The 26,106-nt window shown below is 42.0% G+C and overlaps 1 protein-coding gene across 1 annotated transcript in view; it reads right to left on the reverse strand.

Annotated features, from left to right (window-relative positions):
* The window catches only part of EGFL6 (EGF like domain multiple 6), a 60,317-nt gene that overhangs the window by 1,546 nt on the left and 32,665 nt on the right, over positions 1 to 26,106 (reverse strand). The window contains exons 6-11 of the mRNA XM_057718886.1: positions 24,422 to 24,556; positions 22,480 to 22,602; positions 13,087 to 13,410; positions 11,612 to 11,692; positions 6,256 to 6,357; positions 3,465 to 3,730 (exon numbers count right to left, since the gene is read on the reverse strand). Of these exons, the coding sequence (XP_057574869.1) occupies positions 3,465 to 3,730; positions 6,256 to 6,357; positions 11,612 to 11,692; positions 13,087 to 13,410; positions 22,480 to 22,602; positions 24,422 to 24,556 (1,031 nt within the window). The remainder of the gene's footprint in view (positions 1 to 3,464; positions 3,731 to 6,255; positions 6,358 to 11,611; positions 11,693 to 13,086; positions 13,411 to 22,479; positions 22,603 to 24,421; positions 24,557 to 26,106) is intronic.

Below are 26,106 nucleotides of genomic sequence, written 5' to 3' on the forward strand. Positions count from 1 at the left end.
GTAAGATCCAGCGAGGGAGGGAGGGAGGAAGGAAGGAATAAAAATATTTTAAGAAAATAAAAAAAGTAGTGAGCCGAAAAGCAGACCCCTCACAACCAATGGGTGGCATAATGAGGGGAGCATAGATAGATCTTGGGATGTGGTGGCTTTTGCATCACTAAAATCCCTGACTGATACTCCCAGATAACTAAAAATAAATATCAGGACAACAAACTGACATCCTAATTTGTGTTTGTTTTTCCACTGCATTTTTGCCAACCCTGAAACAAACAAAAATTCAGGCAGACTTCTTATGTTCCCTTTTGTCAAGGAGATTTGGGATATAACAATCAAAAGCATACTTTTCTACAAGACAATCCCCTGCCTGATATTTGTTCCCTGCAGGCTTGATCTCCTTGAGGAGCCTAAGCCAGTAGAAGGTGGAGTGAAGTGCCTGTGAGGAATAGAAGCAGAAGCAGTGAGGGGAAAAGTGAGATTCTGCAGGACTAGGAACCACACCACTGTGTCTTCATGGCAGAGCCTGAGGCGGGACATGGTTGCCTGAACTTCCAATGGAGGATGGATTCCCAGCAACAAGACTCCATCCTCAGTAAAGGATTCTGGGTCCGGTCTGGCATGAAAATTGAAGAGATGAGTGACTTCAAGAGCCACGTGGGTGCAGAAAATGTGGGTCTCCATGGCCCTCATGATGAAGTGAAGATGTGCTACCCCCTCTTAATGTCTGTGCCACTTTTAGCCTTTCAGATGCTCAGGCCACCCTGGGGAGGGGGGCCGTCCCTCAACCTGGTGTGAGCAAATAACTGAGACTGAATACCACACCCCACACCCCTACAACCCAATGGGATGGGGCTTTGGATTCAGATATAAATTTTTTAGAGAAAGCAATGTTATTTATCTTATATGCCTGAATTTATGGAGTAAAAGTCACAGCTGCTACAAATATCTAGTCAACATGACACTGATAAACTGAAATGCATGCTTTAGCCTGGATTATTTGGCTTCCCCATCCTCCAATATGCCAAGGTTTCCCCTAGTCCAGGGCACAGGTGCCTGCCTCAGGCCCCTGCTGGGCCTGTGTATCGTTCTAACAGGACAGGCTCTTTGGGGGCATGTTTTCAAAAATATGCATTTAAATAAAATTACTGTTTTGATAGTGTACACCCTTACCAAGCCATTGAGTTGTATAAAATGCTTCTTAGTATATAAATTCAGTAAACATGGAAGTAATTATGAATGCTATGCAGAGGCGTATTTTAATTCTCCAACAGGGATGTCAATCATATACAGCATGGCTCAATGTCACGATCCCCAAACTACACCACAAACACAACAATGTAAATATGTAGACGGGATGTGTATTGACTCAAAGTTTTTGCAATGAGAATAAACTAGAATTAAAGCATTCATCAGTGCTAAACAAGCCCTGGAAGAGGGAAAGAATGGTTAGGAAGTTCATTAACTTGGCCCAACATATACTTCTATCTGTAGTCATGTCTTAGGATGTATTTTAAATAGGATGTTCTGCTTTGATTCAAGTGTGATGAGTGAATGAAGAGATGTTGAATCTAACAACTGACACTAAGGACCTGGCTTTTTGGTTCAACACCTATTACAGGATTTTACTTACGTTAACTAACACATTCTCTTTCACAAGGAAAGTAGAAACGGAATCCTAATCGTTCTCCTTGTCACCACTGGTTGGTACTCTGCTCTTCGTGTATCTCCTTCTAGTTTTCACCCTATCTTTTCCCTTCCCACCTCGACCAAACTTTTCATAAGGGCCCATGGGTGCTGCCTCCAGGGTTCTGCTCCCTTCCCTCTTGGTGGCTCTATAGTGTGGCTTTCCCTCTCCCCTTCAAAGACGCAACTCCTCCAAAGGTCAGTAGCCACTTCCTGATGGTCAAACTTGATAGACTCTGTTATTTTTATCCTATTTGTTCTTTCCGAGCATTTCATTCCATGGATCAACCTCCTCTTAAAACTCTGTTCTGTTTTCCTTTATTAAATCCACTGGGCAGTAAAGGATGAACTCAGCAGGTCTGGGTTGTCCAAACCCTGTACATACCAAAGACAGGGTTGGCCCTTGACTGGTTCCTGGAAAATAATCTCTAAGTCCTTAGAATGTCTTACCTCTTAAGAGTGTCTGTGGCCACACCAGATAATTTATGCTAACAATGTGATTTATGGTGGGGACCTTGGGCCACAAAGTATTATCCTGACCTCTGGAGAAGCTAAAGACTAAGTAACTAGGGTCAGCCATGTGGGCAGTCATGAGGACAGAATGACCCAGAACAAAACCCCTGAACACCAAGGCTTGTGTGAGCTTTCTTGGTGGGCAGTACTTTGTGCATGTTGTCACACATCATTACTGAGAGCTCCGAGGACTCACCAGGAGAAGAAAATTACATGCTTGTGTCCAGTCTCTCCTCTGCCCTATATGCCTTTTCCCTCTGCTGATTTTAATCTATATCCTTTCACTGCAACAAACTATAATCGTGAATAGAACAGCTTTTCAGAGTACTTTGCGTCCTTCTAGGGAATCATGGAACCTGAGGGTGGTCTTAGGGACCCCAGACAACGGCCAGTCACTCAGTGCAGTCCAAAAAACATTAAAAAAATGACCTTCTAGATGTGGTAGATGTATACAATGGAATACCACTCAGCCTTAAAAAAAAGAATGAAATAATGCCAATCTGCAGCAACTTGGATGGACCTAGAGATGATCATACTAAGTGAAGTCAGGCAGAGAAAGACAAATATCATATGATGTCACTTATATGTGGAATCTAAAATATGATATAAATGAACTTATCTACGAAACAGACTCACAGACAGAGAGAGCAGACTTGTGGTTGCCAAGGTGGAGGGGGGATAGGGCAAGGAAGAAATGGGAGTTTGGGATTAGCAGATGCAAACTATTATATAGAGGATGGATACATAACAAGGTCCTGGCACTGGGAACTATATTCAATACCCTGTGATTCATCATAATGGAAAAGAATATGAAAACATATATATATATATACACATATGTATAACTGAATCACTTTGCTGTACAGCAGAAATTAACATTGTAAATCAACTATACTTGAACAAAATAAATTTTTTAAAAAGTGACCTTCTAGTCTCCATTCATTGTGATAAGTGCTGGGCATAAAATGAATGAGCGTTTACATATTAAGGAATTTAGAGCCTGGTTTAGAAGGAAGTTGGTGAGAAGAGCCTGACACACAAACAGCTCATTTCCATAAACTGCTGATGTAGGTACACTTGACAAGTATTACCGTTAATTGTGCTGTTAATTACCTTGCCTATTTCGCTCCAGACTATAAGCTCTTTAAGTGGAGGGAAAAGTCTCATTCATTTTTGTAGCCTCAGTGCCTATTTGAGTAAGTGTTTTGTTTCGTTTGTTAAGTCACTGAAAAGGAATGTAAATGTATCGTTTAATACTGTTTTCTACTTACACTTTTGGGAGTATCAATCCCTTGATACAACTGAATTTTCCCAGTCTTCCACCGTTGATCTGAGCTTCTGGTCTTCTCCCATGCCAGGGCATTGTTACTGTTTTTCACAAACACTCGAAGTTTCCCTACTTTGTTTCCAGCCAGCCGGTAATGAAAGAGCAAACAGAAGTTGCTTTGGGGCTGCAGGTCGGGGAGCAGAAGCTTCAAACGGCCGATGTCCTTCTTCTGACCTGCCAGGGCCGGAACTGCCATATAGTAGCCAACAGCTTGAAAGAGAAGAAAAATCCACAGTTAATGAGGCCATTGTAAAGGGGTTTGGCTATAGTGTATAAAATAGCTGTAAAAAATGAACGCTAGTCTCCTATAGGGAAAGCTGAAGTCGTTTTCATTTCGAACACTTAGGAACAAAATTTTCATGCTAAAATGGATTTTATTGATCACGGGGCTGAAATTCTTTGCTCTATAGAGAAGGTAACTAAGAGTCAGAGAAAATGAGGAATTTGTTCACATTCACAAAGCTTGGTAATAGCAGATATGGGGCAAGAATCTAATTAAATGGTCTTTTAGCTCTACAGGTAATTTTCGGCTAATGGAGAACTTGTGTTCCCAAACTTTCCACATTGGTTGTTTGAACCCTGGAATACACTTCCCCACTGAGTTGGTATGTATGATGGCCTGCTCCTCAGGTGGGTCCACAGTGTGGTATTTAATACACAACATACATGAATTTGTACTAATGGTATCATGGAGCTCAGCCACCATGTGTAACATATCACTCTAAGTTCTGATCGAAGATGGCAGGAACACAGGTCACCTTCTGTTTCTAAGATCCTTTTCCCAAGTATTTTTTAACCAGTGTGACAGATGTTTGCTCATCTCCAGTCTTCTGGTTGTGGCTTTGATGGACTTGGGGAAAAACTCTCACAGAGTGGGGTTTGAAGATGTTGACAGGAAGAAGGAATTCCTCTAGAAGTTAGGAGAAAGACATGCTGGGTGGGTGGAGTCTTCTGCTAGTCCAATTCCCAAAGACACTCACAAGACCCAGGTTGACATTGCTTTCGTTTTCAATGGACCCAGACACTGTCTGGTCTTCTTCCCCATTTAGTAAGTTTGCCAGATTCAGAAAATAAAAACACAGGCTGCCCAGTGGAGTTCACATTTCACATAAATATGTCTGAGATATACTAAAAAGCACGCGTTGCTTATCTGAAATTTAGGCATCCTATATATTATCTGGCAGCTCTTCTAGCTATACTCTCTTCTGTGACCCATTGTGCTAGGTTTCCCTTTCACTCCCAGCTCAAGCCCACTTTGATCTGTCCTTGAGACTTTATCCTTCCAAAAATGCTGATTCATCCCATGTTTCTTTTTTATATTTAACTCTGCAGGGAATGACCAGCCCACCTACAGATCTGATGGAAGTTCAGGAAGAGAGGGCAGACAATCTGAGTGATGCAAAAGCTGAGAACCCCAGGGTCATTTGTGAGTCAGGTGTTTGTAAATAGGGGACTTTTACCCTCTACCCTAATCCCAAGTTCTAAAAGTAATTTTTGTTAGGAGATATCCAGCTTTCCTGATTGCATGTAAGGGCTTGCAAAGGAAAATCCAGGTAGGAATTAGTCTAGAGCAGGTGTCCCCAATCCCCGGGCCACAGACCGGCACCTGTCTGTGGCCTGCTAGGAACTGGGCCGCACAACAGGAGGTGAGTGGCAGGCGAGCGAGAGAAGCTTCATCTGTATTTACAGCAGCTCCCCATTGCTCGCATTACTGCCTGAGCTCCGCCTCCTGTCAGCATTATGGTGAGTTGTATAATTATTTCATTATATATTACAATGTAATAATAATAGAAATAAAGTACACAACAAATGTAATGCACTTGAATCATCCCGAAACCAACCCCCCACCCCACCGGTCCATGGAAGAATTGTCTTCCACGATACTGGTCCCTGGTGCCAAAAAGGTTGGGGAACACTGGTCTAGAGGAAGGATCTACATGAAGGATCTTTTACCAAAAACCTTAGCCTATACATCCCCCAAAAAATAATTTGGTAAGGAACTGGATTTCCTGAAGATATAACAGTTATCTCTAATTATAGAGTCAGCCTTAAATGACCAAGATTAGATTTATGCGCCAAATGGGATCAGCCAGCTAAATGCTAGGCCCAAACGGAAGTGAGAGCTCATCAACAGTGTTTAAGTAGGCAATAGAAGGTAGGCAGCTCAGAGCCTAGGCAGAGAAAAATCCAAGGTTAAGTGGAAAGAAAGAAATCCTCAAGCAATAAAAGGGAAAGTCCAGCTCAGGAGTTTAGATTGCTGATTTGATGCTCATTATGGTTTCAACGCTCTGAGGGGTAACTCTACTAAAACTCCAGGTCTAGGGAGAGGTCATATTTCCTTTCCAGACTTATATCCTCCGCCTCCCAAACTCAAAACAAAACCACAGAGCACCACAGCGGGTAAACTGGGGAAAAGAAACAATTTCCTTCTACCTTTTCCCAAATACTCTTAAACCTTATACGAATTCCCACATCTGTGTCTCAGCAGCAGGAGAGTGAATATGTTAGAGGTTTGCTGGAGAACCCTTTGCAGGGCTAGGTGGGTAGGAGAAGGATTAAGGAGGAGAATATATGCTGACCCAACTCAATCGTTCATCAGGGGAGACTTGGGAAGGTCTAAAAGTTTCCAAACTTGACAAACAACCCCGACCGCACAAGTGATAGGAAAAATGACTGTCCCATCATTGGAGCTCTCTTTCCCTGGGCCGTATCGCAGAATGGTGAAATCTGAATACCATTATCTCGGTCAGCAGGATTCCAGTCGAAATCATCTTCTATATCCTGTTTCCAGTCACAGACTCCATGGTCAAAGCTGCAGTCAACTGAGATATTTAAATCTGCTAAGAAAAAGGGTACATTTCATCATCATTAAGAGCATTAGGAAAGGGAATTCCCTGGTGGTCCAGTGGTTAGGACTCCACGCTTCCACTTCTGGGGGGCCCGGGTTCAGCTTTCAAGCCCTTGTCGGGAACCGAGATCCCACAAGCCACATGGCGCAGCCAAAAAACAAAAAACAGACCAAAAAAAGAGCATTAGGAAAATGTTTAACACTGGGAGCTTTGGAAGGCGATGCCATGTTTTCAGTTGCTGTCAAGAGTTTAGGGAATTTGGGGGACTTCCCTGGTGGTACAGTGGTTAAGAATCCACCTGCCAATGCAGGGGACACGGGCTTGATCCCTTGGCCAGAAAGATCCCACATGCCACAGAGCAACTAAGCCCGTGAACCACAACTACTGAGCCCGCGTGCTGCAACTACTGAAGCCTGCATGCCTAGAGCCCGTGCTCTGCAACAAGAGAAGCCACCGGAATGAGAGGCCCACATACACAACGAAGAGGAGCCCCTGCTTGCCACAACTAGAGAAAGAACAACACAGACCAACGAAGACCCAACACAGCCAAAAAATCAATCAATCAATCTTAAAAAAAAAAAATGAGTTTAAGGAATTTGGTATTAACAGATGCAAACTATTACATATAGGATGGATAAACAACAAGGTCCTACTGTATAGCACAGGGAACTATATTCAGCATCCTGTAATAAAACATGACGGAAAAGAATATATATATATTCTGTTCATATATATATATATTCTATATATAAAGTCACTTCGCTGTATACCAGAAAACTATCACAGCATTGTAAATCAACTATACTTCAGTTTAAAAAAAGATAAGAGTTTAGCTAAGCTACTTCACAGTATCGCTGCCGTGGCATCTGTTTTGTTTGACACTGTAGCCCGTAGGGGCCTCACACTGGCACTAGCCCTCATGCAAGTGCACGCCTCTAGATAAGAGCCTGCAGAATCACAAGTAAAAGTGAGTTCCTGATATGACTTCCCCAATAGCCCCTGTGATTGACAGTCTCCCCTGCTTCCCAGGGCCTTGCCCTTGTGCACTCCTTAGATTATTGTTTTCCTTGGAATCCACCAATCCAGGCTTAGCCCAGCAACCCCAAAGCCCTCCACACAAGGACCCTAACAGAGGCGTGTGCCCCATGTCCTGCCTCGACTTCCCTCTATGGCCCCTGGAGGTCTTGCCATGCAATCCCCCAGGACCCAAAGCAATAAGGTTCTCTATCTCAATTTCTTTTGTGGTCTTCTGTTGAACCATGTGGCACCTAGGGGCTCTACTTAACAAATGTTAATTTAACAAATCCTAAAAACTACGGGGAGTACAGGGCCAGTTCTTACAAGTTCTTTGAACCAGTGCCTCTGGTTACTTTTATGTAGATTGGGGTCAGCAAACTAACATCCAGGCCGGCTGCTTGTTCTTCCAAATAAAGTTTTATTGAAATACACCACGCCCGTTCATTTACATCCTGTCTATGACTGCTTTTGAGCTACAATGACAGAGTTGACAGACTCAACAGAGATAGTATGGTTCACAAAGCCTAAAACATTTACCATCTGGCCCTTTACAGAAAGTCTTGACCCCTGATGTCGGTGTCAGAAAACACCACTGGGAAAGAGGGGGGGAAGACTGAAATGCTTCTGATTCATAACGAATGCCAGCCTCTGGCTTGGATTTGGGGGCTTTGGCAGTTTATACTGAGGAATAAAGGAACAGCAAGGAAAGGGGAAAAGCTAAAGAGAGAAGTGGCAGCAACTGGTTGTTGACTCATTACAATTTGCAAAACATTTTCATGTATATTACATCATTTGACTTGGTTGTCACAAAAATTCTAGAATCAGGCCCATTTTCAGGAAAGTAAAACTGAGAGTCATAAGTGATTTGTCCAAGTCCCCCAGACACTGAGGGCTGGAACTGGACCAGAACCCTAAATCAGACTGAAATCCAGGCTGTCCGATGGTACATATCTTAAGCCAGTACAAACACATGGCCTCTTCTCTAATTTTCCTTTCTTCCTAACCCTTATTTTTCCCTATTCCAGCAAAGATATTTCATTTCTAGTCCCAGTTTTAAAATTAAAAGATGCCAGTGGGATGGGGATGAATTGGGAGATTGGGATTGACATATATACACTATTGGTACTATGTATAAAATAGATAACTCATGAGAACCTACTGTATAGCACAGGGAACTATACTCAATGTTCTGTGGTGACCTAAATGGGAAGGAAATCCAAAAAAGAGGGGATATATGTATACATATAGCTGATTCACTTTGCTGTACAGCAGAAACTAAGACAACATTGCAAAGCAAATATACTCCAACAAAAATTAATTTAAAAAAGGAAAAAAATAAATAAAATTAAAAGATGCCAGGTAATACTTGCTTCCAGTCTTCAATATTCTTTAGTGAGTGCTATTACTCATTTAAGAAGTTGATGTTACGAGCCCACAAATAACACAACATACATTTTTCAGTTGGTATAACTGTAGTGGCACGTTTGTCCCAAACTTCCCATTCTTCCTCATCATGTGGGAGATGGGGAATGCAAACTGGGGCAATGGAAGGGTATATAGCCCTCCATTCCATAGAGATAAAACTTAAGGCTTTGGTCTCACCAGCACCATATTTCATTCGTATAGCACTTTATGGTTTACAAAGTACTTTCAAATACTTTCTGATTTAATCCATACCACCCCCCGAAACAGATGCTGTTGGTGCTGCACATTATGTCCCCTTGCAGGCACAGGGCTTTCTACTGCAAACACCACAGCTCTCTGAGTGAGGGTATTCTCTGGCTGCAGCATGCTTGACCCAAGCCAGGCAAACCAAATACCAATGAGCTCTTTTCCTGGGAGAGCCCTCAACCAGTGATGGACAGGACTTGGTGGTTAGCTACCTCTGCTTCCCTGCCTTTGGGTAGGACCACTAAGTGCTGGAATTGGACCTGGACCTGAAGTCAGATTGGAATCCAGGTTCTCACTAGTCTTGTAGAGGGTCCAACTGGGATGGAGGTCCAGTTGTCACAGTGATGTCCTTCCTTGCTTTTATGGCAGGCCAGGAGCACTAGGAAATTAACACCCTCCTGGGAGTGGGCTTCAATGAATGTCAGGTGGGAGTTGGGAGTTGGTATATAAATACCCCAGCTCCCTTGCCCCTCCAGTAGGACAATTCTGAGCCATGTGTTGTATACACTGACTCCCAGATTCCCCAAATGCATCCAGCTCCAGGCACCTACAGTGGAAACTTGCTCAACAGCATGCCCTTTATTGCCTCCTTCTCTTCCCCAGTCTCCAACCGCTATTTCCTGGAATCGCCTCCCACATAAACCACTCGCACACAAATTCTTGTCTCAGGGTCTGTTTTTGAGGAACTCAGCCTAAGACAGCACTTAGAGAGGAGTGTTGCTTTTATTCCACCTTTACACATGAAAGCCAGGAGACATCACAAGCCTAAGTGATTTGCCCCAGGCAAACAGCAAGTGGAAGAGTTGGAGGGCCCACCTGAGTCTTCCAATTGAGACTGAGTGCTCAGGACACCTCATTCAAGGACCTTTAAAATCACAGTCATAAGCTAACATGCAAAATTGTAAACTTCCCATGTTTCACTGAGGATTATGGAAGAAAAAGGAAAGAAACCTGGTTGATTTGGGGATCCAAAGAGGACTCAAATAATTTATTAATGTCACTTCAAAATGTAAAGCAGAGCTGGGGCAGAGGTTCTGAGCACCTAGAGAACGTAGTTTATTCCCCGAGCTATAAAACATTCTTTTCCCAACCAGGAAAATGGGCAATAAGATGTCTGATGCAGAGAAATTTAAAAAGCAGAATACTGGGACTTTCCTGGCAGTCCAGTGGTTAAGGCTCCACGCTTCCACTGCAGGGGGCGCAGGTTAGGGAACTAAGATCCTGCATGCTGGAAAAAAAAAAAGTGGAACACTTAGGAAAAGTATGGAAGAAAACAAGATGCCTACAGGAGCTGGGTCATGGGTCACTAGTTTTTCGTAGAAGCTTCTCAGGTTAAATTTGGAGGAGTGAAGTAGAGAGGTACTTTCTTCATGGTGGAGATTATCCGATAAACCAAAAGGACAGAATTGCAGAATGTAATCATGGGGTAAACACAAAAGCAAATCCAATTAGCACAAGCTTAGGACATGTATAGTGGTAAGTGAAAGTTTGAAAAGGAAAGAGATGAAGGAGCTCATATTTACACCAAGTAAAAGGGATACATATATACGTAGGCTTTTCCGTGATGTTTTGTAGAGATGCCCATATAATTTGTCACGGGTGGTGAAAGTGCTAAATAAACTCAGAGGAATTAGGGATCATGCCTAAGAAATTCCAGATTATGATGCCTTGCTAGAATGATCACAAAAATGGTCCCAATTTTTACCCCTCCCTGTGTCCACACTCTGCAATATGACTTTGTAATGCCTTCCCTAACTCTTAAGCCTGGGCTGGCCTCATGACTTGCCTTGGCCAACAGAGTATGACAGAAGCCATGCTGTGCCAGTTCTGGGTCTAGATCAGGCCTGTGTGCTTCCGCTCTCCTTCTGGGAACCCTGCCACTGCCTCACAAGAACAAGCTTGGCCAGCCTCCTGGAGGATGAGAGACCCCATGGAGCAGAGCAGAGTCAGCCCAGCTGTCCCACCTGAGGCCCCAGGCCTATGAGAGAGCACAGCTAAGATGAGCGAAGTCACTGAGCAGGCCCACAGCTGATGCAGACACATGGGCGAGCCCCACTTAGACCAGCTCAGATCAGCAGAACTGTCCAGCCAATCCAGACTCACATGCAAAACTAAGCATTTATTGACTAGGCACCGAGGGTTTGTGGCTGTCCTTTACAAAGCACTATTGTGGCAATAGGTAACTGACACAGGCACTTAGGGCCAGATTTTAGTACACGGTGATTTTCAGGTTGTGGGGCCCCATGGGTTTGAGTTGAAGCAAATGAGTCATTTTCTGCCATCTCCATACATACGCTCTGCCTCACTACTTTACTCTAGGTGTCAGGCGGAGAGGTGGAGAGGAGACAGCCTTACAGTATCATAATCATTGGTATTAATCACATGAGGACCTCCTATTTGCATACTGGCACTGGGTATCATGATATAACGGTTTTTTCTTTGGGTATTTAGGAATGAAGCTGTGATGCATACACAACCATCTCATCCTATGAAGAAATGAAAGCACCATGGGACACTGCGAGAGAGTATATATGAGGAAGAAGGCATTACTCACCTCTGTGTTCCAGTTGGGATGTTGTAGCTTTTCTATGGACCAGAACCAGATCAACTTCACCCGCTTCATTCACCTTAGGGGCTAACAATCAACGATCAGTTAAAAAAAAAACCTCTAAAGCCCCACCTGCTAAGACATGATAAAAAGGCATAAATGAATGCACACAGAGGGTTTTATCACATACAGCTGGCTCTCCATACCCATGGGCTCCACATCCACAGAGCCAACCAACCACAGAATATTTTTTAAAAAATCCAGAAAGTTCCAAAGAGCAAAACTTGAATTTGCCTTGCATGCTAGGCAACTATTTACACCCCATTTATACTGTATTAGGTATTTTAAGTAATCTAGAGATTACTTAAAGTATATATGGGAGGATGTGTGTAGGTTATATGTGAATACTACACTATTTTATATAAGGGACTTGAGCATTCATGGATTTTGGTATCTGTGGGGTCTCCTAGAACCAATTCCCCGTGGATACCAAGGGACAACTGTGTTCTACCTCCAGGATATGTTACAACTGTGTTTTCCTAACATTTCCAAAGCATTCATATTGGTTCCAGTTTCCTCATACAGAACATCTTTTTCCAAAGGTGCCCCCAGTTAACCTAAGCATCATCTAAATAACCTAAATAACACATCCCTTCTCACCAGATTTTGGAAACATACTCTTTTGAGATTTTGACTCTATTAATGGAGATGATGTCATTGGTATGCTAGTTCTTGGACAGGTGGGGCTGTACCTACTTTTCATTTGGTTAAATCCAACAGCCATGGAGCAAGAACAGACAAGGCAGAATATAGAGGGAGCAACAGATGCCTGGTAAGAATGAAACGGAAAGTCTCAGTGTGGGGGATCCAGGGTAGGTTGACATGGAAACCATTCTGGAGGGGCTGAGGCTGATGATGGGCTCTGCACGGCCACAAGTGACAAGGGCAGGTCTCCAGCTCATGCAGTAAACTTAAACTTAAGCTCTACATAGAACTTTCCTCCAATTGTCTATTTTGCCTTTTTAAATCATAAACACACACTCTGAAATTCTCCTTTCATTAAGTGCGCCTGTAAAAAGTGCCTTCAAGAAGGAAAAAGGTAAAGCTTGACAGATCCACCTGGGGGGGCTCCCTGGAGCTTGGGGGTGCACTGCATGCAGAGCTGGGCGGCCAGACAACCGTGCTGGCAGGACAAGGGGGCTTCCTTGGCCGGGGGCAGAAAGAGGGTCTGCATCAAATAGGAAACCCCCCAGGCAAGGGGAAAGGACTGACCCTCTGTGCGTCTCACAGCAGCAAATCTGATTTCATATCTGCAGAAGATGTTAGTTTCCAGACCTTATAGAGAACGCTGCTTCTTAGGATTTAAAGCTGACCCCATCTTACTTAAGGCGTGAAACTGTCTTCCCCTTTTCTCTCATCTGCCAGGAGAAACTGCAATGCACTTTTCATAAGATGTATAAATTAACAAAAGTGATACTCACAAAACACATCTCCACGAAGGCTTTGCTCCTGCTCCACATGGTTCACTAGGGCTTTCTCACCTCTTTTCTCTTCCTCCAGCCCCTCTTTCTTTCTCTCTTCATTCCTCTTTTTTTCTCCATGAGGGTTCCCACCTCTGGAAACACTCTCTTCAGAGTTGAAAGGCTGAGAGTCAACCTTAGGGGCAGGAGTCCCCCCAGGTTCTGTGATGTTTTTCATTTTTACCTTCCTTTTCATGCTAGTTTTGTGAGCAAGCAACTTCTTGATTCTGTCTTTGGTGGTACCAGGTACTCTTAGGAATTCCTTCACTGAATTTTCAGGGATAACTAAAACAAACACATTGGCCAATAATTAGATCTCTCATGAAAAATGGGACATTTAAAAAGCATCAAAGTGCAGTAAAAAAAATGCTTCCAGAATCAACACATGAGGCTTAACCATTTGACATTTTAGGAAGAACTGTATCTGCATCTGTCTTAAGCGGTTCCAATGTTACAGTAGGATCTTAACTATCTTAATTGTTAGAGGACAAACTTTTGTTTTGCTTCAGAGACTACAATGATGAAATCAAGCTGTGCTACCGACACCAACATGATGGATTTTCCAGGATTCTCTAATATTTCTGCTTTCACATTGGTATTAGCCAAAGCTGCTCTTGCCCCGGTGGCCCTGTAATTAGTTTAAATGTGACGTTCAAAGATTATGGCTAGCATTATGCTGAACCATATAAATTGCCAATAATGGGCCATTTGTGACCTACAAAAATGGTGATTTTTGATTCAATGTATACATACCTAACTTTTCTTCCCTGTTCTCTCTCCCCTTTGAATTTCTTCACCTCACTCAACTATCAAAAGCTAAATGATTTTACATATTAACTATTTATAAAGAGGCATCTATATTTACTGTTTTACATTCATTTCCTATTTCTTACCACTAAATTAAATTCTTTTTTAAAATGCACCTTTAAATAGACTGACAGACATAGAAAACAATTTAAGATTACTAAAGGGGAAAGGGAGGGAGGGATAAATCAGGAGTTTGGGATTAACAGACACACTACTATATATAAAATAAACAAGGACCTACTGTATAGCACAGAGAACTATATTCAATATCTTGTAATCACCTATAATAGAAAAGAATCTGAAAAAGAATAGATATATGTATGTATAACTGAATCACATTGTTGTATACCTAAAACTAACACAACATTGCAGCTATACTTCAATTAAAAAAAACTGCAAACAATATAGATAAGAACAAACTCTCCTTTGACCATCATCCCCAATTCTAGAGCCTTCCCCAGAGCTAAGCACTGTTAGCAGAGTGGAAAGCATCCTTCAGACTTGGTCCACACTATTCATTTTGGTTCACATAAATGGACTCATACTCTCTGTACTATTTGACAACTGCTTTTTTTATTCATGAATGTCTGGAGATACTGTCATGTTTGTATATATAAATAGTTCTACCTTAAAAAACACAACTCTAGGTTGATTCCTCATACTCCCCAGTGGATCAATGACCCTTGGGGGAAAATGTTAGTGTAGAACTTGAGAGGTAGTTTAAAGAAAGGTCTTTTAGCCCAACATCTTTGTTTTGTAGGCAACTGGGCAATGTTAAGTGACTTGCCCAATGTAACTCAGCTACCCAGGGGCAGAGCTAGATTTGAGGGTAAAGAAGATGAATGACTCTTTTTTCAGTCTTATTTCCGTGACACGTTTATTCCTGCTTTAGGGTTAAGGGCTACTTTTCTCTAAACTGCTTCAAATTCCTTGAGATCTAGAGTCCAGAGATGCATGCCTGCTTTCTGGGTATCTCCCCCTGATAATTAAGAATATTCAGCTATACATTACTATATATAAAATTTATAAACAATAAGGGCCTACTGTATAGCACAGGGAACTCTACTCAGTACTCTGTAATAACCTACATAGGAAAAGAATCTGAAAAATATATATGTAATATAATACATATATATTACATATATATAATACATATAAATCACTTTGCTGTACACCTGAAACTAACACAACATTGTATATCAACTATATGTCAATAAAAAAAAAAAGAGTATCCAAACTGATGTAAAAAAGTAATTTAAGAGAATTTCCTGGCAGTCCAGTGGTTAGGACTCCACACTTTCACTGATGAGGACCTGGGTTCAATCTCTCGTTGGGGAAATAAGATCCCACAAGCGGTTTGGTGCAGCCAAAAAAAAGCAATTTAAAAAGATTAAAAACCCTGACCTTTAAAATCAAATATTATTCTCCTTTTATAAACTATGTAGGCTTGTGCTAGCCTGAGACTAAACAAAAAGGGTCTAATACCACCTGAACACATTCACTCAGTTCTAACAACCTGGATAGAATTCAAAGGGAAATAAGGGAGTAGGCAGGAATTCCAGTGTCCAAAAAGAATATTACAAAAAGACATTGGATTGAGATTTTATTAGAATATTTTTCTTGGCAATATTTTAATCTCTTTTCCTGCTCAGTTCCTTCTCCAACATTTGGCTGATTTGCTCTGTACCAAAATGGTAGAAAAATAAATAAGAAGAGGTCCATGATATTCTGAGGAATCAAAGGAAAAAAGAAAAATGCTTTGAAAATATATATACTCTTAATTAATACATTGCTCTTACTTTGAAATCAATCTATGGCTGTGATGACAAGAGGTACATTTCTCTTTTCAATGAACTGTCCTAGTTATTTATCAATGTGACAGCCTGTAGTTACAGGTTCGAAACCAACGACTACTAATATAAATAATCCATCATTATTCATTTTCCTGACCCTCAGATGACCTGTTTCAACTGATTTGCCAGAAGCTGCATAAGCTCTGATTGTAATGTACATATATACACCTTCCTCTGAAGGCCCCACTGTGCAATTCTGTCTACAGCTCCCTGATTCTTTCCCCGGGACCCAGCATGAAAAATTAACAGGAAATAGCCATTCCCTGGAAATTTCCTTTATGCAATCAGTAACCTAACACTAAAGATCCTTAATAAATAATGAGGAGAGGGTTTCAATCCACACCAGGCAAATCTAAATATCTGCCTCTGGTTTCTGCTTTGAAATTTTAATTTTTCCTATTGAAAAAAAATAAATCAAACCAGCACAACCTTTGTGGTGCCAACAATTTCACTCCTTCAGTATGTAAAGAGCTGGGGCAAGGATAAAACAAACTATGCATACGCATGAACATGAATGGACAGATCTGCTTGTATCAAGGTGCTGCTGTTCCAAATTTGACATAGCTGGTGACTTTCTCTTGAAAATTCCTTGATTACTGCATCATCTTTCTGAAGATATACAAACATGGGAGGAAGTAGCAGTAGGAGAGTCTGGCACATTTGGGGATCTCAGACAAAAAAAAAAGCAGAGAATTTCAGAGTTTACAGATTCACAGGCCAGTCTTCTGTAAATGAGGTTGACAATTTTTCTTGGGAGAGATCTGAGATTTCTCTAAACATCTACTTTGTCAACAACTTCTACCTACCTGAAAATCTTCACTTTACTTAGAGAAGATCACTGTGATATGAGAACATCTTTCCCAGGAGGAACATGACTTTGACATTCATTTACCTGTGCCGAGTTCACCAGATGATCTATCACCTGTCAGGAAAAACTCTCCTCTCATCTGAGTTTTAGACGTGGTCTTGGACAGAGAGGCTTAATCATGGACTAGGAACATGCTGCACCTGGGATGCAGGCATCAGGAAGGGGCTAGGATAGCAGAAAAGTTGAGCCAAGAGAGTTCGCCAGGGAGGGGCTCAGGAGAGGGTGCCCACCCCAGCGTAGCCGCCACGGGTCATGGACACACCTATCCTGCCTTGAGGCACACAGCCCTGGAGCCCGGTCTCCTGGGTATGACCTCCAAGTCACCACACCTTCTAGTCCTATGTCCTCAAGCCAATACTTCACTTCTCTTTGCCTCAGTCTCCCCATTTATAAAGCTGGGATAAGAAGAGGATATTTGTGAGGCTGAAATGAGTGAATACACGTCAGTTACTAAGATTAGTGCCCGACATATATTTGGCCTGTGTTTGCTATTATTTTTAGATTTCATCACCAGAATGTTGAAAATCTCTACTGAGTTAAAAAATTTTTTTCCAGGCCGTGTCTCCAAACTTCTGTTTATGTTATTGCTAAAAGAAAAAATATCGGAATGACCTGGTTATACTGACACCTATGCTCTTGAATATGCTCTGTATAAATCTCTAATGACTAAAGCATATTTCTAATGACTGATGAAGCTGCTTTCCAATGTGAACAACTGCTGAAGTTTGGTAAAGAAGCCACTGCCACTACTACTCCTACTACTAGTGCATGGTTAATGAGCATTTAATGTATTCTGGGCTGGAACTAAGCCCTTATGTGGATGTTTGTTTATTATGTATGGATTATTTCATGTAATCGTCAAAACAATATTAAGGGCCAGATACTATTACGGATATTTTGCAGATGTGGAAACCGAGACACTGAAAGGTTAAATAGTTTGTTCTCAGTCCACAGGTAGTAGGCTAGGCAGCCAGGAATCAAGCCAAGGTAATGTGATTCCAGAAGCCACACTCATGGTAACTAAATGACATAGTGTCCTTCCCTAAACTGACTGTTACTACTCAAGTTGGGTAGTACTAAAGTTTTGATTTCCTTAGAATGATGTATAGCTGCTTAAGACCAAATTATCTTAACAGTGTATTATTAATACTCACATATATGAGGACAATAAAAAAAATACACACATCCACATTTAGGATGCTTTGTTCTTTGGGTACAGATGGTACATAAGGACAATTGACTGACTCCTCTCTGTACTGCCATGTAGGGTCTGGACTTTTCCAAAAACAACAAACTCATAATAAAAGTTGCAGTATTATTATATAAGAGTAATTCACATAGATACAAATGTATTTTTCTACAACACAGCATTTTATAATGCTGGATGCTAATTGGATGAGATCCTCTCATTTTTGTATGACTTTTCTTTGCACATAAGAGTGGATTTTCTGGCTATCCTTTAAGCAATGTGTGTGAAGACTTTAAGATCAATTTTCAAAAGAAACATGGCTGTTTATTTTACAGAGAATCAATCTAAACAGAATGGAAAGGACTGGGCAAATAATATAGTGAATGACCCAAAGACAGTTTTCTCTTGTAAATAAACATTCTGGTGAAAGACTAAAGAAATCACTCAGCTGCAGAATGGACAGTAACAAATTGAATGATTTTCAGATATCAAACAGAACACTGTGATGAGTTTGAGGTTTCAAAGAATCAAGAAAAATTTGTTTTACCCCCTCAAATAAGCTTAGAGACGGATGGTCAAAGAAAAACGTACGTTTTCTTGACATAGAAATGTTTACATTGACAAAAATATATTAACAGTTCATGCAGCTCTATGGCAAAAAACAAACAACCCAATCAAAAAATGGGCAGAAGATCTAAATAGACATTTCTCCAAAGAAGACATACAGATGGCTGAAAAGATGCTCAGCATCACTAATTGTCAGAGAAATGCAAATCAAAACTACAACAAGGTATCACCTCACACGGGTCAGAACAGCCATCATCAAAAAATCTACAAACAATAAATGCTGGGGAGGGTGTGGAGAAAAGGGAACCCGCCTACGCTGTTGGTTAGAATGTAAACTGGAGAGCACTATGGAGAACAGCATGGAGGTTCCTTAAAAAACTACAAATAGAGCTACCATATGATCCAGCAATCCCAGTCCTGGGCATATATCTGGAGAAAACCATACTTCGAAAAGATACATGCACCCCAATGTTCACTGCAGCACTATTTACAATAGCCAAGACATGGAAGTAACCTAAATGTCCATCAACAGATGACTGGATAAAGATGATGTGGTACATATACACAATGGAATATTACTCAGCTATAAAAAAGAACGAAATAATACCATTTGCAGCAACATGGATGGACCTAGAGATGATCATCCTAAGTGAAGTAAGTCAAAGACAAATATCATGATATCACTAATATGTGGAATCTAATTTTCAAAAATGATACAAATGAACTTATTTACAAAACAGAAACAGACTTACAGATTTCAAAAACAAACCTATGGTTACCAAAGGGGAAACAAGCTGGGGGAGGGATTAATTAGGAGTTTGGGATTAACATACACACACTAATATATATAAAATAGATAACCAACAAGGACCTACTGTATAGCAATATTCTACTCAGTATTCTGTAATAAGCTATATGGGTAAAGAATCTGAAAAAGAATGGATCTATGTATAACTGAATTACTTTGCTGTACACCTGAAACTAACATTGTAAATCACCTATACTCCAATAAAATTTTTTTTAAAAAAGAAATGCCTGGGTTGATATAGGATTTATAATTTCTAAACACTGGGCTACAACATCAAAAACGTGAGTTGCAAACAGCTACCCACTTGCATGCTTAAAGATGGTGCCTTGATTTGGACGTTGATATCACACTGTGGTTTTAAGAAGGAGCAAATGATCAAGAAGGAAGAGGACTCCAGGTTTACTCTCACCAGTTCTTCGTAATCCCTTCGATTGTTTGGCCTATGGGTAGAGGTGGGTATGTGGAGGTGAATCTCCCACTTACTGACACAAGTGTTTTCCTGAGGCATCTTTTTCTTCTATGCACAGCATTTTTTTTTGGCATTTACTTTTACAGAATTTTAGAGTCAAGAGGAGCTAGACCTTAACGAATATGATTGAAATTGTGCTAATAACAGTCACAGCCAGAGCTAACTTTATTGAGCATCTACTGTGTGTCCAGCTGAACTAAGCTGTCCACCTATATTACCTCATTCAAATCTCACAATGAACCTATGAGAGAGGTATTGGGTGGAATGTGCCCCCCCCCGCCCCAACAAGGCAGAACCCGTGAGGAGGGTTTGAGTGCAGGTGGTTTACTTAGGAGGTGATTCCAAGAGGCAGAAGTGGGGGGAGGGGGACAGTGAGACAGGAAGGGAGAATGGGCGAAAAATGGTGCCTCAATGAGCAGGTAATCACTGTGAGTGACTGGGGTTTAGTCTTGTTGGGGACATCTGGGAACCAGCATAGAACCCACCTCAGAATTGTTCCACCTCACGGGGGAAGCTGGGGGATTTATGCACAAACCCCTGGCCCTCACTGCTTGAGGACTGTCCCTGGGGATATGAACTCAGGGGTGTACCTACAGGGGGCTGGGCACCCTCTAGAGAAAGCTGGAAGGCTACGATGCAGAGAGAGTCCACGGCACCAGGGCTTGGGACATGCACAGAACTGTCCCCCTGCCTCACTGAAACCAGGGGTCTCCGAGGGACTGTGGCCTGGCCTCTTATGAGCACCCGCCACAGGACACCAGGAGGCCCATTCTGGATAGGAGGAAGCTGAGTTTAGAGGGGTGCAGCAACTTGCGAAAGGTCACAGCCAGATTCAACTTCAGGCCTTCCTAGCCCCTGAGCCTGGGCTGTTGACCATTACACCACATGGCCTCAGACAAGTGAGGCCGGAACAGACGTGCAAATTTGGTGGCGTGAAGGAGCCCTTAACCACTGATCCTATGTGGAAAGCTGACTTATTCCATCTTCTGAAGGTCTTTCAAAATTATGGCATCCTTCCCCCACCCCCACCCATGCACAGCCCTGAACAGGCAGCCATTCTCTCTCTCTCTTTCTTTGAATAAAGTTTCAGAAAGACACCATGGGCATATCCACGCAGAGGGACAGAAACCACAGCATTGAGCTGCTGGGGACTAAGTAGCCACTGAATTCCATCTCCAGCCCAAGACAGGAGGCCCTCCTGGAGGCCCCAGTCCCTACTCCACGGGATCCCCTGCTCCACTCTGAGATACCTGGTGGGAAACTTTGTAAGAGAGAATGCAACCCCACCCAATGGCCTTCATCAGCTTTGAGAGGCACTTTTATTTTACATTCCTCAAAATACTTACAGGCACAATGTATGCTTTTCCACATTGTTTTTTTTTGTTTTTTTTTTTTTTTTCTTCCAGGTTAAATGCTGCCCAGTTCTTTTGGCAGTTCTTCACAAAATATGATTTCCAGACTCATTCTCTTTGCTTATATTCTTTTGCACCCCATCTCGTCCAGTGCTGCTGGGGTATGATGAGCCTTTTATGGGTGTGGTACTCAGTGTCCCTCTTGGTGCAGACTGTTCATTTTTGCCATCACTGAGTGGCCGCTCTGTTATGTCATCGGGAGTATTGGCCAGATGGGGGCACGGGATGTGATACAGGTCAAGGGACAACTTGCAGCCGTATTTACTGGAACATGTGGGAATGCTGCTAAGGGGTCTATGAGAGAGTAGGGTCAGAGCAGTCAACAAATCTAGGCATATGATGAGCCAGCGCTAAAAGGGACATGATCAGAGGATAAACCTGGGTGACTAAACAGAGTGGGACACAGTTGGCCAGGGGAGTGATGGTGCTGTAATCATTACTGGCTTGTCTTGGCAGACATTCCGGGTGCTCACCATGATTTCTAGTTTTCTTTTCTTTCGGGATGCACAACAGGATTATATACATATTTTGCCCCTGCTTCCAAGCTGAATTAAGTAAGAGCTGTTGTATGGTTGTCCATGCTTCTTTCCCTGCTGAGACAAACCCTCAGGCCTCAGATTGATATTGTGGTACCATAAGACAGTGGGGCCTCTGTCGGCCTGTGTTCCTAAGTGACAGCATGGAGAAGAAACCCCCTGACAACTCTCTCTGGATACAGCACAGGTGACAAAGAAACCAGGAGTACTGTTGTAGCTGTTGACAGCAGTGACATTTTCTTGTTATACATTTGCTGTATCAATTTCAGAGTTTACCACCTGAGCATTAAGGAATTCACCAGCAAAAACCATGTGACTCTGCTCTACATCAAAAAAAAAAAAAAAAGTGAATAGAGGCTTGAGGAGGATGATAAAGTGACATCAGCTTTATCATACTTTCTTTTGGTTGTGCAATTCTGGAAAACGTCCTGATTCACATGGTTAAAAACCTCTGGTTCTAAGCCACTGACGTTTCGGGACTGCTTGTTACTGCACCATAACCTAGCCTATTCTGACAGACACATTTGCTCAGTGTTACCTGTCCTCAAATCTTATTTTCAGTATTTGAAAATATGCTGTGACCAGAAGAACCTCCAGAACGCTTGCTGTACTTTACGCGTAGTGCCTACAACTTCCGTGAGAATTGGAGATGTGGTCTGATTAGCCGAGAAGACAAGTCTGAGGCCGAGTTAAGTTTCCAAACACTGTATGTGTGAATCCCGGCCCCCTCCCCACCCTCCCCCCCCAAACACAGAGCAGAAGGAACAGGGAGAAATAAGAGGAGACATGGAGAGAGAGAATGCTTTATGGGGAATAGCAAAGATACCATGACCAAGTGTACTTACCAGAACACTGAAGTCCACTGCCTTTATATCCCTGCTTGCACTTACACTTGAAGGATCCTTGGATATTGAGGCAATTGGCATGGAGGCTGCACGTATGGGTATTCACAGCACATTCATTTATATCTAAAAATGTGAACATTCCCATGAATAACCTTGTGATAACAGCACTTGCTGAAAGACTATCCCTTGAACTTGAGTAACTCCAGGGCCAACCACTCCACATTGCCAGTGAACCCTGTGTGGCCTGGGAGCTGAGAGGAGTTGAAGACTCCCGGCACCTTGGCCCAGAGCCCTGGCTTTGCCTGATGCCTGGCAGGTATGTAGCAAGTGTGTCTGCATCCTGCCTCCCCCAACACAACCTCATCTCCTGCTTAACAATACTACTGAGATCTCTAAGATGTTCAGGTTTGATTTCTTAACTTTTTCATCAGCCTAACTTAGAACTAAATAAGAATATTACAGAATAAATTCTATACATGGAAGGGCTTGGAACTCCTAACCAACAAAGAACAAGATGGGCTAGGAACCATTGACATCATCTGAAAAATTTGAACATTTTGTTCAAAGGCTGCCAGGAGCAGGGGTCAGGCTGGTCTGAGCTCGTCTGCTGGGTTTAGACTAGGAAAGTTTGCTGAGTTCCATCCAAGTGAGAACTTCCTTGGCCCTCTTCTCCCTCCCACTTTCTTTCTATATTTATCATCTGCTCACAACATAGGCTATTGTTTTTAACTTAGCCTCAAGGGGGCTCAGAAGCTAATCTTAATCACTTCAAATCACAAAGATTTGTTTCCTTGGACAGCTCTCCAGGCGGACTCCCACCCTGTCCTGCGGCACCTCCCTTTAGGTACCAGGAAACAGGCTCCTACTCTGTGACACAGCCTGGCTGGACTCCAGAGCTGGAGGGGTCTGGAGCAGCGCACAGGATCCCAGCCCATGAGAAACAGGGATTTTATGAGCCAGTCTAGGATGATCTTTGGGCTTAAGGGAAGAGCTATGGAGACTTCCTAAGATGGTTCAAAACTCAGGAACCGAGTGTTGCCCCAACACGATTATACCACACGCATCCTGGGCAGCTCTAAGTGTAGGGCGGAAAGAAAACCTACCTTTTCCCCCACTGTTAGCTTTCCATGTTATGCACACACGTTTGTTACGTGCATGTTATGTAAACAGGAATCTACAGGGAGCCCAGGTGTCCCTTTACTGCAGGACAGGCCCCATCCGCATTCTATCAACAGCAATGGGAAGGTGTCCAAGGGCTGCCCAAAGGCTCCACTTCACTTGCTCATTGAGATTTGGAATTCCTTCCCTAAGGGATAGGATCTTTTATTTCACCCAGATCAGGCCGACAGCTGAGTGATACCAGAATCTTATCAGAGTGATCTTGGCGACCCTTGAAAGGGAACATTTTAGGCAATGTGGAGTCTGAACCATGGAAGGGCTGAAGGATTAGAGAGGAAACAGCACGTGCCTTCATTTCCTTCATATGTGTTTGTAAAGCCACCCCTGATGGAAACTTATGGACAGACCACTGAGATCAAGATTAAGCAGGCCTTGTTACTCTTCCTTTTATCAAATATAAACATGCTTCACTGTTCCCATTTTTAGCTATATCTGAAGACAGAACCAAAAATATAAACAAAACCAAACCAACCAATTTTTGTCAAAAACCCATAAAAATCATCTCAAGCTATTTACCTCCATAATAGAGCTACAGAGACTAAAGTTCTTTACTTTAAATCTTGATGGACCTGGCTTCATATAATTCATGTCATCAGAATTCCCTAAATGCCAAAAACTTAAAAAAATATAACTTTTTCTGTGTCGTTAAGTGGGTTAATACAGTAGATGGTTCAGCTAATAGACTGATGTCAAAATATCTATAAAGAAAGGCTACAGGTTTGATGGGGAGAGGAAAAAGATAATAGGTGCCACCAATTCTTACCTACACAGTCGTATCGGCCACTGATGTATTTCAGTTCAAAACCAACATGACATTTGCAATAGTAGCTTCCAAATGTGTTCACACATCTTCGATTGTAGGGGCAGACGGCTTTATCAGAGGCACATTCATCAATATCTAGGATGGAGAACCAGGAGATGTCAGGGATAGCAGGAAAGCACCCTCCCACCAAAACACTCTCGTGCGCGCACCCACAGCAGACAGCACGCACGCGCACAGGCCGTTTCTTCATTGGAAAACTCTGATTATCCTGGTACCAACGTCACAGCCTCCGGGAAGTGGGATAGCCTCCGGGAAGTGTTCTAGGTCCCCGAGGCACACTCACTAGATTTCTACCACTTTGTACATCTTGTTTTAGAGGCATTATCTCACTGTAATGGCACTACTTATATGTACATTTTTTCTCTTGTTAGGCCCTGTCTTTTCTGGGGCAGGGAGCATATGGCTGATACTTGGTACACAGATGTTACATTTTGCTGAAGGAATTAATATTTTTCCAGCTATGGATATTGTATGGCAAACCCAATATACAAACATTTAAATTTTGCATTTTACAAAAGAATTATTTCACCACCAAGCTCCTCCAAATCCTGCCATATTGTCCTAAATCACAGAAATGTGGTTTCCTAAGAATGTACTTACACATTAATTGTGGGTCAAGTGGAATGACGTAATGATGCAACTTCGGCAGACAAGAGGCTTCCTTCCTTTTCTACCATGGAGAGACACGTCACAGAGGGGCTGACAGCTATGCTGACCAAACCATTAAGACTCAGACTCTGCCTTAACTTTCAGATGTCAAGTCAAATAGATTTGGAACTGTGGTTATTTTGGAACTGTGTTTAAATGTGCAACCTGGTGTTGGCTGATTGTTTCTTTTGCATTCTTAAAATAATTAACAAATAAGTATTGGACTGACCAGAATCATTTTTCAGGGATCGCTTTCATGTACACCATTTTTCCCCTCCAATAAAAATGGCACCTGACAAGTCAAAGAGGTGGGTGACAATCTAGATTCAGTTCAGTCAAGAATTAGCCTTGGCATATAAATCCAATTTTACTGAAGACTACTAAACTCTGTGAGTTGAATTAAATCTTTGACTACTCTCAAAGAGCAGAAGCAAATTTTTAATTTACACAGATTTTTTTTTTAAAGTGTTTAACTGATTTAGGATCTACTTGGCTGAGCTTTCTAAATGTGGTTTATCAAGTTATGTACATTTAGGGCAAATAAACACCAACCACCTCAACTAAAAATATTTCTATTGTGGTACAGAAGTTAGAGTATTAAATCATACTGCTATTTGCTTACTTAAATCAAAAGAGATTAAGAACTCTCAACATTCTATTTGGTTTGAGCTCCCATATTAATGCTATGTGCTTACGTGGTCTAAACATTATGTATCTTTAGTGCAATACACTTAAATACAGCACTATGAGTATATACAATTCAGTAAATGAAGTAAAAAGTGTAGGATAAATATATTAAATTAAAATTACTTTCATCTTTTTCCACCATGGCATCGGGCCATTCAAAAATTACAGAGAAGTGTTCTTTCTAGCACTGCAAAGTGTGCCTAGAGCATGTGTGGCTATAAATGTTGTCTTAGCAATGGACATAAATCTGTCATTTTAGGAGCTTTCAATGTCTAGTCAACAAGGAGGTT

The sequence above is a fragment of the Hippopotamus amphibius genome, chromosome X (genome assembly GCF_030028045.1).
Source record: "Hippopotamus amphibius kiboko isolate mHipAmp2 chromosome X, mHipAmp2.hap2, whole genome shotgun sequence".
In the NCBI taxonomy this organism is placed as follows: domain Eukaryota; kingdom Metazoa; phylum Chordata; class Mammalia; order Artiodactyla; family Hippopotamidae; genus Hippopotamus; species Hippopotamus amphibius.